Consider the following 13,267-nt stretch of genomic DNA (forward strand, 5'->3'; position numbering starts at 1 on the left):
CTAGGAAGATGCTAGATACAGAAGTTAGCATTCAGTAAAGCTCTGCTCATGCAGGAAGTGGCCAAAACAAAAAATCTGTTATCATACAAAATATGCTTAATATATTTTTTATTCTAATAGCATCTTGCGGACCCCTCTGGCATAGCTCACGGACCCCTGGGGTCCCGGACCACTTGTTTGGAACCACTGCACTAGAGCAATATTATTGAAGTATTCAGCTGCTATAGAGAAAAGCAAAATATTAAAGATCTGCCTTGTAGTAGTTATGTGGTCAATAACACCAGCTGGTGAGTGGTGCCTACAAATTTTGGCTAGTATGTGCTCTTCCAAGAATACAACAGAACTTCACAATGCTTTTTTGGAGGCTATTGGGAGGGCTGTGTCAACCCATACAGTACACTACTGTTTCCAAATGATCGTTTCAGCCACTAGACATCATTTATAAACAACAGTACAATCCCCTCCTTCCCTCTATGGTATTTGAAGTCGCTATGAAACTTGGAATAAAACATGGATCCACAATACTGGAGGTTCCTTTTCAGTGTCATGTGCAAGATTTGTCTGATGTCTCAACATTTTTCATAGAAGAGTTTGGAGATGGCCAGGCACCAATGAATGTCTCAGGGTCCTTGTGTTCTGTACACAGGTGGGTTAGTCACATTTTTGACCCCTGTCATGTACATATGTACACTTTCCCCTGCAATTGTGGGTAATTTGAGGGCTGCGAAGTATTGGGACAATATTCTCCAATTTATAATCCAGCCATACAGTCAACATTTCAATGATTGTTTTACCTTTCATCATTGCAGTTCTTAAACACATTTCTCCAGAATGCAGGAACCAATCAACTGGAATGGCTGGCAATATGTGTTGACATGAACCCAACTGAGCATTCTTGGGAGCAGTTCATACTTTCAGTGGGTCATTAGAGGTAATCATTTCACACACCAGATAACATAAAGAGGGTAACCATCAGCTTGTGAGGAAGGCTTGAAAAATAGTTTCTTGATCACTTTTAAAACAGCATTAACAATGCACGAGATGGAGAATACAGTAGCAAACATTACCTAAAAACAGATTTTGATTACACATGAGTAGTTTTGAAGAGATTGTCTGTATTTTGGTCATTGTCTTGTTTTTATTTCACAGTAAAATGTTTCTTAAGACATATTCCATGACTCCTTGCTCCACTTTCAGCTTTCCACAGTACTTATATTTCTCATTTTCACAGAATACATATTCTGTTATTATTTACTACATTATTGTTGTAATCTTCCATCCAAAAACTGATTGGATGCAGATCTTCATGCTACTCTTATCCTGTGCAAGCCTCTTCATCTCTGACTAACTACTCATCTCTTAGTTTCCCTCTGCAACTTTCATGCCCAATACATCCCTCCAATGATAATTTGACAATTCCTTGACATCTCAGAATGTGTTCTATCAATCACTCCCTTCTTTTACTTAAGTTATGCCACAAATTTCTGTTCTTTCCAATTCTGTTCAGTGTCTCCTCATTAGTTACATGCTCTACTCATCTAATATTCAGCACTCTTGTGTAGCATCACATTTGAAAAGCTTCTGTTCTCTCCCTATCTGAAGTGCATATTGTCCATGTTTCCCTTCTGTAAAATTCTACATTCCAGACAAATGCCTTCAGAAAAGACTTCCTAACACTTAGATTTAAATTTAGTGCTAACCAGTTTATCTTCTTCAGAAACTTCAAAAATGGCTCTGAGCACTATGGGACTTAACATCTACGGTCATCAGTCCCCTAGAACTTACAACTACTTAAACCTAACTAACCTAAGGACATCACACAACACCCAGTCATCACGAGGCAGAGAAAATCCCTGACCCCGCCGGGTCTTCAGAAACTCTTTTCTTGCGTTGGGAGTCTACATTTTATATCCTCTCTGCTTTGGCCATAACAGTTATTGTACTGCCCAAATAGTAAACATCATCTCCTACTTTTAGTGTCTCATTTCCTAATATAATTCTCTCAGCATTGCCTCATTTTATTTGACTAAATTCCATTACCTTTGTTTTGCTTTTATTAGTATTCACCTTATATTATCATTTCAAGACACTGTCCATTCCATTCACTGCACTTCTAAGTCCTAAGTCCTTTGCTGTCTCTGAGAGAATAACAATGTAATTTTCAACACCTCAAAGATTTTATTTCTTCTCACTGAACTTTAATTCCTTGTCCAAATTTTTCTTTGCATTCATTCATTTTTTGCACAATGTGCACATTGAATAACATCAGGGATATGCTGCAGCCCTGTCTCACTCCTTTCTCAAGCACTGCTTCCCTTTCATGCCCCTCAGCTTTTATAACTGCTGCCTGGTTTCTGTACAAGTTGCATATAACCTGTCACTTCAGTACTTTACTTCTGATACCTTTGAAATATGAAAGAGTGTAATCCAGTCAAGACTCTCAAAAGCTTTCTGTAAGTATACAAAAGCTATAAATGTAGATTTGCCTTTCTTTAACCTGTGTTCTAAGATATGCTACAGGGTCAGTATTGCTTCTCATGGTTCAGCATTTCTCTGAAAGACAAATTGATATTCCCCAAATTCAGCTTCTGCCAGTTTTCCCATTCTTGTGTAAAAAATTTGTATCTGTATTTTGCAGCCATCATTTATTAGACTGATAGTTTGCTAATACTTACATCTGTCAGCACCTTCTTTCTTTGGAATTGGGTTATTAGATCCTTCTTGAAGTCTGTCTCATATATCTTGATCACCAGATGGAATAATTTTTTCATGGTTCTCCCAAGGATATCAGCAGTTCTGAGTGAATGTCAGTTACTTCAGGGGCCTTGTTTTGGCCTGTCAAATTAGTTTTGCAGTATCTCCCATTTCATCTTCATCTACTTCCCTTTCTGTAACATTGCCTTCAAGTTTATTTCCTTGTGTAGCTCCTTTATATATTCACTCTTTTCACCTTCAGCTTTCTCTTCTTTGGATAGTACTAGTTTTCCATCTGAGCTCTTGATTTTCACACAACTGCTTCTCTTTTCTCCAGAAGCATCTTTAATTTTTCTATTGGCAGTATCTATCTGTCCAATAGTTTTACATGTTTCTATACATGTATATTTGTTCTCTTGTTATCACTATGTTACACTGCAAAAATATTTGGCATACACCTGGTATGCCAGTATTTTTGCCAGAAGTTCACTATGGTAAAAAGTGAAATTTTCTTATTAATTAAAACTGTATATCTGATTGAGACTTGCAAATGAATGTTTGCTTCCCTGGGCAACATAAATTTTGTGAGAATGAAATTTATTCCAAAATGTTCATTGCACTGTAGAAAATATTTTGCTCTCTGTGGCCCAGATTGATTTCAGTAGGTAATCCACTGTAGACTAATCACTGTCACATATAAAATTTTGAATTAAGCTGAGTGTAAAGAAACTTTCCAAAATGCCAAAAATTACCATACTTATGTAGATTGTATTCATATATTTAAATTAAGAATGGGGAAGGAAAAGATCCAGTTTGTCATTTTTGGGGGTCTTCCTTAATGAAATGCCTTGTGTGACTGCACAATATTTTCAGTAGTATACAAATAGAATATTTCTAGCCATTGATCTCTGATATATGGTGCTATTAGAATTAGCAGATGCATACACTACTGTTTGATCAATGAATAACACAAAATTTGCTAAAAAAGTGCCATACTGTTTCAAGAATGTGGTAGTGCAACTGTGTTTGATATTTATTTTGCCTAATGACTAGAAACATAACTAAGTAGTTCCCCCAGCTTGGGGACTGAACATCAACTAATGTCAGCAGTTTTGTATGAACTTCAAGAAATGTTTCTGTTGTGCTTATTATGCATTGCATAATTAAATCTATGTATTTCTGTAAAAGTGCAACAGGACTACTATCATCTTGACATTCATTATCTGCCCGTATATGGACTCAGAAAGATTTATTTTTATACATGAATTCATATCTCACTGTACAAGGAGTTGTCATAAAGTTTTAATTAGAACCTTGAAAAAATGAATCTGCTATTAGTAAAAAATGATAATTAGTTAAAACCCTCAGCTGCCGAAAGGCGTTGTTGACATACCTCATTGGGGACAGCTGAAAATGTGTGCCCCGACCGGAACTCGAACCTGGAATCTCCTGCTTACATGGCAAATGCTCTATCCATCTGAGCCACCAAGGACACAGATGAATAGGGCGACTGCAGGGACTTACCCCTTGCACGCTTCCCATGAGACCCACATTCCCAACTGTCCACAATCTACATATGTAATGTTCCTAATAGATACTTTGCCCATCCACTCATTACTCGTGACCACTAAGGTGACGATTCCCATAAGAGTTCGGGAAATCTGTGCACATTTGCACAGATGAAGGTCAATGGCCAGGTAGCCATTTAACTATATATGAAGATAGTAACTGTTCTCAAAAGAACATGTTTTTTCAAAAGATAGATGATTTGGCAGGGACCTGTGTTGTAGAAGTACTGTTCAGGAAATGCTCCAACTTGTTGGATATAAACTTATCATTCTGGAAATACTTGGCACATAATGGTTTATTCATCATAGGCAAGGGGGTGAAGTCATTGAGAACCATGTCACGGAAATGTAGGTGTGGCAAAATTCAGTACAACAGAGAAGTAGCCTGGGACAGGTCCCCAGAGTGCTTTTTCTTGACAGTCACTCGTAATCTCATTAAGAGACTTTGGTAGTATGCGTATGATCATAATATGTTAACACTACACCATGGTGAGTCTAAAAAAACACTCAACATCACATTGCTCAGTGATGGTTGAGTCTTTGTTTTTTATGACCGTGTTGAATCTACATGCATCACTGTTTACTTTTGTCCTTTGTCTTGAGCTCATTAGTGATGCGTCACTGATGCCTCAGTTTGGTGGGTTTTTAATTGGCTGTGAGCAATTCTGAAACCTATCAGGTGGCAACATCTGTCATGTTCAAAATGTCATCCAAAATGTTGAAAACTGCTGTGACTGCCCAGCCACTTGCTGTGCTCCATGTATGAGATTTTAAAGTTAATTAAATTGGTAGTTGACTTGATGATATGATGTGCCAGCTCTTGCATGGCACACCAGTCTGTAATTTGTATGGGTTTAATGGTTTGTTATATACTCTCTGTGAATATTTTGTTTGTGGTTTGTCTCATGACTACAGATATCAATATTTACCAGAAAGCTATGTCTGTTGCTTGTCCAGAATGTAATCAGTGAATGTACATACTGGCACGTGAATTAAAGTATCCCAAATGTCCTCAGGATATTCCACCATGCTTCTCAGTTGTTGGCAACCAAATTTACATGTATGTGGTTTTTCTAGTACAAAAACTATGAATTATTGCAGTGCAGAATGATCAACATATTGGAAAACAGCTTGTATATTCAAAAGAAGTTCTGAACACAGTCTCTTAACCAACTAATTAATACAGTGACCCCATGTTAACTGATTGTTTATATGGATGCCTCATAGTTTCATCTTTAACTTTCTGCCGAATTATCTCTGATTTCTTGAATTGTAAGTTATGTAACTGGTTTAAAAACATGTCTTATGAATATATTTCAACTTTGTTTTGTGGCGGAATTCTCATGATTATTCAATTTATTGGTTAGAGTACATTTTTATAGCTTTATTTATGCTGCAGTTGTGGTGCACTGTTGTAGCTACATTATTAGTATACATTTACAGAAAGTTAAATGTCAATCCCAAATCAGCACTCAAACCTGGACTGTTGCCTTTCATAAGCAGTGCTTTTGCATTGAGCCTTATAGTTTTCTGCACTGACAGCCTCTTACTAGGTTCTTTCATTTCCTTCTGAACTGTGTTGAGACTACCAATGTGCAGTGAGAGTAGCTCCCCTAGATGTTACAGTATATAGTAAAGATTCTGATACTGCACAGTTTATGTAAAATGAGAAATTTCTTCCTTTTTGAACCAAACCAATCACTTACAGAGTAATTTTGTAGTAATTCCTTATGAGGAAGAAAACTGTGAAAACTGAAATGTTGTTATGTTCCACAAGATTTCATATTAGAAAAGTTTTGTTACATGTCTTTAGAAATGTGTTTAGATTGGCTTCTTATGCTTTTTCTGAAACATTTCAGTACTACTAGCTTCAAACTGCAGCATAGTATTGCATTTTTCCTCCATCTCAGTGTCTTTTTGTATTTTGCCATGCTGGTGGGTTATTTTTCGTTGTTTTAAGAACTGAATGCAATTTTTCATTTATCAAATCTTTCTTCTGCATTAGGAGGGGTGTTTTGATCAGTTCTATTTTTTCCCCCTCAGATGAGCCTACTAAGCACGATGAGCTAATTTCAATTCCTTATTTGTTGTTCTCTCGTTTTCTTCCAACACTACTCCATCCATTTACTATGTTTTCTATTCCTGTCTTCTGACCACTTCAGATCAGTTATTTTAACTCTCCTACCTTGGACTCTTACCATATTCAATAGTCTTTTCCATAAACACTTTTCTGTCAGCTGTTTATTTCAACTGTTATATTATTTTTTCTTAATGCTTTTTTTACTTCATAGATCCATCTTGTCATTGACTTCTTATCCTACAAACACTGGAATATATTTTTGATTAATCTACTGTCTTGCATTCATTATAAATGTCCAAAAAATAACAGTCTTCTTTTTCTCATTATTTCTGGTACGTTTTCAATGTTCGATAAATTTCGTCATTACTAAATAATTTTCAACCTTCCATAGTTTTTATTGTGCCTAATATTTTCCTAATGATTTGCCTTTCTAGTATTTGTAATGTATCTAAATGATAATTTGATGTTAGACATTCATTTGCATATAAACATTTGGCTTCACTGGTGCATTGTAATACCTTATTTTTACATTTTTGGACAGGAATATTTTGTTCTACAGGTCTTTAGTTATATTAAATGCCCTTCCGTTTTTGTGCATCATTTCCCCTATAGCAGCTTTTTCCAAATCTTTCTTTCATTATCTCTGCAAGGTACTTAAATTTTTGAATCCTTTTAAATTCTTCCAGTATGTGTTTTAAGAAAATTCAGTGCATTTTTAATGCTTGTAAAAATTTTGATTTCTTCTGCAGAAACTCATAAACTTGTACTACTGGCTATTTCTTCTAAAAGATTAACTTGTGTTTCAGCAGTTGCCACATTTTCAAAAAGTAGGTATAGCAAAGTCATCTGCAAATGTGAGATAGTTTATTCCACTATTTTTGTTTCCTCTTTCCAACCTTAGTGGTGAAATCTTATATTCATTCAATTTTTCATTCCTAATTCTCACTGTTTTCTCTAGAACACAAAAATAATTAGGGATAGGCCATTTCCTTACAAAAAACCTGTGTTTGCTTCTAAGGACAGAGCTATTTCTCCCATAAATTTAACTTTTGCTACTTTAGACTTAACAGTAAATTCTCAGATTATTTTATGTGCAGTTTGTCTGTTGATGGAATCAAAAGTCTTTTTTAAAAAAGAAAGCATTACTACAAAATCTTTTGAATTCTGTAATCACTGGTGAATGATTAACTTCAGATTAAATATTTGTTCAGAACATGACCTACCATTACTACAACCACCTTGAAATTCATCTAAATGACTGTCCAGTGTTGTTTCTACTCTGTTGAGTAAAATGTTGCAAAGTATTTTATATGCAACTGATAACAAAGAAATTCCTGTCTTAGTGTATGTCTCATTTATTGGCTTTCTTATGTAGTGCATGTATCAAAGCTACCTTCCACTCTTCAGGGATTTTCTCTGATTTCCAGATTTCTTCAGAAATTAATTTCATGTAATTTTTTGTTTTTGCTGCTGTAATAGAGAGTCTTTCCACTAGCTTTATTGTTTTGTAAGATTTTAATTACTTCTTTAATTTCTTTGATAGATAGAAGTAAATCTTCTAGATTTTCAGTAGCGGTAATTACACCTAATAGATTGGTTCTGGACAATTAAGAAGCTGATAAAAATATTTTGCAAGTATTTAGTGATTTTCAGTGTTGCTTAAGCCAACTTTGCCATTTTCCTTTATTATACATACACTTGGGGTTTGATCTCCCTCCAGACTGTCCTTAAATCTCTGATAAAAATCATAGGTATTATTATTTGAATAGTTTTCCTCAATTTCTGCAAGTTTCCTCTTTTCAGTACTATATAATATTTTTGCCTATTACTTTCCTGTAGATGCATTTGATCTTTCTTCATGATACATTTTTAATTCCTGCAATCATCTCTGTTTCAACTTTTCATTTTATAATTTAGCTAAATGCCTTACCCTATATACTACTACATTTTACTTTCGGGCTGGCATCTCTTATTTCTATTTTCACTGTTTTATTTGCTCCATTTATCACAGATACCAACTGACTGTTAAGTGCCCTTTGTCATGTCCATAATTATTGTAGAGTTTTTTAAAGATCACTATAATTCTCATCTCTAATAAGTTCTGTTTATTTGCCTTCCAATTCCCTGCTTTTTCACTTTTTTGAGATTAACGTTATTTTCCTACGTTTTTTCATTGCACCAGATCTTCATAATGATTTTTGTTTATTTGGCTGTACACCACATAACATTTAAGTTATCATCATAAAAAGTGTACACATATGATTGATATGCTCACTTAAACCCAGCTTTTAGTTTATATGTGATCTCATTGTAGTACAGCAGCATATTTCCAATATCAGTTATGTTTTTCAGATGAATTGTTGTCTTGCATGATTCTGGCAAAAAGGTTTTGCTATAACTATAGCTACTTGAAATTGTTTGTAGGACATTTAATATTTTCTCCCCTTTATGTATTACTTTGAATTTTCCTTGTCAGATAATTGTGCCTTCTGTTTAGTTTCAGTGTTGAGAAATATAATTAAACTATTGTACTACTAACAATGAATAGTCATGTGAAAATATTGCACCTGTGACTGACACATATATTGTTATATTTTCATTCAGACTGGCAGTTGCAGTCCTCAGAACATGGAGAACGAGATTCAAATTCCAGTCCAAAAATTCCAGTATAGGTTTCCCTAAATCAATTTTGGCAAATTCACGGAGATAGTCCCTTTGAAAAGTACACAAATCGCTCATCATTGTTCTATCTGAGCTCAGGCTCTGTCTAACAACCTTGTTGCCAGTGGAATATTATAATCTTACCATCATCTTTCTGTCATTTATTGATTTTTGGTATCTCATAGACCTCATCATGAAAGAGAACCTTCAGGAATATGAAATGATTGAAGGTATATGTTTTACGTATGCATTTTATTGATAGTATTTAACATTAAACTGAATTGTAATAAATCACGCATTGGCTTTCCAACTATAAAACACATAATATAATTTATCACCCATAATGTGCATAGTACTGCTGTAATAACAGGAAGTATGAGACCTGGGAATGACATTTAAAATGGTGAAAACAAAAGGTGTCCTCGACACGATTGTTGGTTTCAACACCATAGTTCATTATTCGGCATGGTGCAATGGGCAGTGGAATTCCCTGAGTTCTCCAACCTATATGGTTAGAGATATATAGTTTAAAATAATGTCTGAAAGGTGCATTTCCATGTTGACAAATGATTACCAGAGTTGAAAGAAATGATAAGTAACTGATGACTGAAACCTGGAAATATTTTACATATTGTGGAAGCTTTTCAGTAAAATTTATCTGTCTATGTACTGTGTCATCTAATAGTTTTATAGACCGATGTTTTGACCTCTATCGCAAGTAGGATTTATCAGGTTGGTGTATTAGTGGACACCACCTTGATGAAGGCTGTTTGCAGCAATGTCCTAAATTTGTTGGTGTGTGTAAAACAGCATGACAACATGGTGACATACCGAGGAAAGTTTTACAGAAAATGACAAAGGCTGCAGAAGCTTATGTTCGCACATTGTGAGTCATTGGATAAAACAATGTGTAGGAAGTATGGTACTGCCTAATAGTTACTAATTACTTGTGAACTTTCAGTATGTACACTGCACTGGTTGTGTTTGTTACATGATTCTGCTGTGTAATTAGTCAGTACAGTAACATATAAATGAGAAAACTATTTTAATAATTTAAGGCATAAAGGTAACTCACTTCATAGATGAGGTGCTGAGTCATTGATAGACACATTACCAAGACAGAGAATTTTGCTGGCTTTTTGGATAAACTCTTCTTCAGAACTGAATACACATCCACCCAACCATTGCCACCCCATCCCTGCCCCCACTCTGCACACACACACACCTGTAAGGTCATGGTTTTCCGTCTAATAATGTTGTGCCATTGTGCAACTTGAATGGGCTGCTGTGCCTGTGTGTGTGTGTGTGTGTGTGTGTGTGTGTGTGTGTGTGTGTGTGTGTGTGTGTGTGTGTACACACTATAGCTTTGAACAAAAATTCACCTTAAAGCTAGCAGATTTATGTTACTTGTTTATATGCCTGCTAATGTGCTAGTGACTCAGCACCTCGGCTGTTTGCAAGTTGCTACCTTTACTCCTTAAATTATTTGTATTCCATCAAGGACTTCTCATTAGCACACAGGAATACATTTGATGTTTTTGTACCTCATTGCAGTATAGAGAAATGAGAACACATTACCATACAATAAGAAGTTAAATACTTTGTGATAATGTGATAACACATAAGTTACTCCAGAAATGTGTCATTCATTGCTGTTTATATTTTTCAGTTCTCCATTCAAGATAATGGATCAGCAAAATTCTTCCAAGGTGCTCTGCACACTCCAAACATGGGTGAGAAAGTGGCACAGGTGAGTGAAACACAGAACTTTTCAGTAAACTGTTAAAATGTGATTCCTCTTTAAATGATACAGAATCTGCAACTACAGATATTTCTTTTTTGATAGGCATGTTATTTTCAGTAGTACATATTACACAAAAAAGTAAGAAACTGCAATATGGATTCACTATTTGTATTCAGTGCATTGTGAGAAAATAATAAAGCAATATCACTCATCAGTGTCAGATCTTGCGAAGAGTGTCATACTTCACCATATGTTTCTCATTTTTGGCTACAGGCCTAAAAGTTACTTTATCAAATATATTTTGATATGCAGCAAATTTAAAGAGGAAACACAGAGAATGACCATTATGGAATATTTATGGTACGGTTATTACTAGAAAAAATGCCAGTGATTTGCAGGAATTGTTAGATATTGTAATGAAAAACCCATGCAAAACTCCATTTATAATTGATTAAAATATTTCATGGGGTCCAAATTGTAGTGAATGTTTCAAACAATGAAATATATGTGGTGGCTATGGTTATCTAGTAGGTAAAGCACTGGACTCCAACCTTGGGGGTCCCAGGTGAAATCCTAAGTAAGAATGGAAACTTTTACTCATTCCAGTCCCTCCAGGAATTCCCCAGGTCCACTCAGTCTCCTATCAAACTGAGCACCAGGGAACTTTCCTGGAGTAAAAAGCAGCTCACGATTTTACCCCTCCTGATGTGAACAAAAGGCTGTTCTCTACCTGCAGTCAGGCCAGAAGCTCTTTGAGCATTGCAGACTTTACCTTACTAAAATATATGCTTTGTATTCATTTCTACATATATTTCTTATTCTAACTGCAAAACACTGGTAAACTGCATGGTAGACTTTGGGATTGATTTTATAGCACCTGCATGACATTGTCCATTTACATAACTGCATTACAAGTGCATGTGCAAAAACAAAATGGACTACAGTTTATCAGATGTGATTTCGTAGTAAACAGTTCTCAGCTAGCCTTCATTTTTTCTATTTCTTTTTATTATGCATGCAAAGCTTCACGTATTTATCACATATAATTTTTCTTCATGACAATATTTTTTTGCAGTACGTTTAACAGTACAGCAACTCAAGTGGAAAGAATGATATAATATCTGCATTCAGTGTACTTTTTCTTATTGTACAAAGTAAAAATTGCCAAAATATGAACATTTTTAACATTATCTTCCAGTTATATATTCCTGGCTGTAGTAATGGAATACATAAGATACAAGATGCCTCATGAAAATTACTTTACATGAGATAGGGCTGAGTACCCACCGTGACTGCCATTAACAAATATATATCTCTGCGTATGCATGTGCTGTGTGTTTGAAGTTGGGTCTAGTGTATCAGAATGTGTGTGTGTGTGTGTGTGTGTGTGTGTGTGTGTGTGTGTGAGTGAGTGAGTGCATGTGTACTTTACCATTGACGGAAACTTTTCCATACATCCACTACGTAACTGCCTGGAGGAGACTAATGAATTTTATGCTTGATATACTTGAAATAACATAACTTGTTTCCTTTATTTTTCTTTTTCTGAAAATGTCTTTTCTGAGTAAGAGTGTCCATGTTAGGCTTGAATTATAGGTGTTTTCATCTCCATAGACATTTGAGAAGTTGCATGTTCAGTAGTAATGAGCAGAATGAATACTGAAAATTACTTGAATATGGCATAGTGAGAAATAAACTGCAGAGAAATCTGAATACCTTTGATAAAACCTTCCATGACAGGTTTTTGCCTGATTATAATACTTTTGCTTCCATTATTCAGATTCAGTTTTTCACATGTTGTACAACTCTGTGTGGGAACTTCAGTGCAAAAATTAAAATTTATGGTAGTAATTATAGTAAATGGGAAAGAAAGAAAAAAGTCTGAAGACTGTTTGCGAACTCTAAAAGTTCTTTGTCTTTTCATGAACATTTGTGATAAATGTACGTTTACAAAATGTAGTTGTCTTTGTACGAAAAGGTTTCATGTGAAGATTTTTTGGTCATGTTTGGTTCACACACTGCCAGTTAATTATTTACTACCTTTGAAATCACCAGAAGCAGTTGTTTTGAATTTAAAATAGTGTTGAGCCTTTAGTATGCCACACATCCGAGCAAACATGTATATGTTATTTAAAAGCAAATGTTATGTCACAGGAAGTGGAAAAAGGTTCCTATGAGTCTAATCAGGCCATTGATAGTTAATATAACCTGAATGTATATGTTAGACCAGCAAGTTCCCTAATTAAGCTGTAAATATGACGAATAGCATTAACATAAGTTAAAATGGCAACCCAAAATTTGTGACAATTTTTCAGACATTCAAGACATGTATAAAAATAAAGTACACACACTGCTTTGTCTCATCTTCTGGGAGCCCACAAGGATAGCATTATGCAGTTGAACTGTATTTTGTAAACTTTCCCACAGTTTATAGAGTTGTTATATGTTCTGATTGAGCTAAAAAAGTGCTCTCTTCCTATAAAGGAAAGTCAACAAAGTTAGCAGCACATTAAACCTCCA

At 35.1% G+C, this 13,267-nt stretch overlaps 1 protein-coding gene across 2 annotated transcripts in view; it reads left to right on the forward strand.

Moving 5' to 3' along the window:
* The window catches only part of LOC126248620 (potassium voltage-gated channel subfamily H member 2-like), a 1,319,698-nt gene that overhangs the window by 1,242,758 nt on the left and 63,673 nt on the right, over positions 1–13,267 (forward strand). For both annotated transcript variants that reach the window (XM_049949785.1, XM_049949783.1), the window contains exon 8: positions 10,673–10,753. In XM_049949785.1, the coding sequence (XP_049805742.1) occupies positions 10,673–10,753 (81 nt within the window). The remainder of the gene's footprint in view (positions 1–10,672; positions 10,754–13,267) is intronic.

The sequence above is a fragment of the Schistocerca nitens genome, chromosome 3, assembly GCF_023898315.1.
Source record: "Schistocerca nitens isolate TAMUIC-IGC-003100 chromosome 3, iqSchNite1.1, whole genome shotgun sequence".
Lineage (NCBI taxonomy): Eukaryota > Metazoa > Arthropoda > Insecta > Orthoptera > Acrididae > Schistocerca > Schistocerca nitens.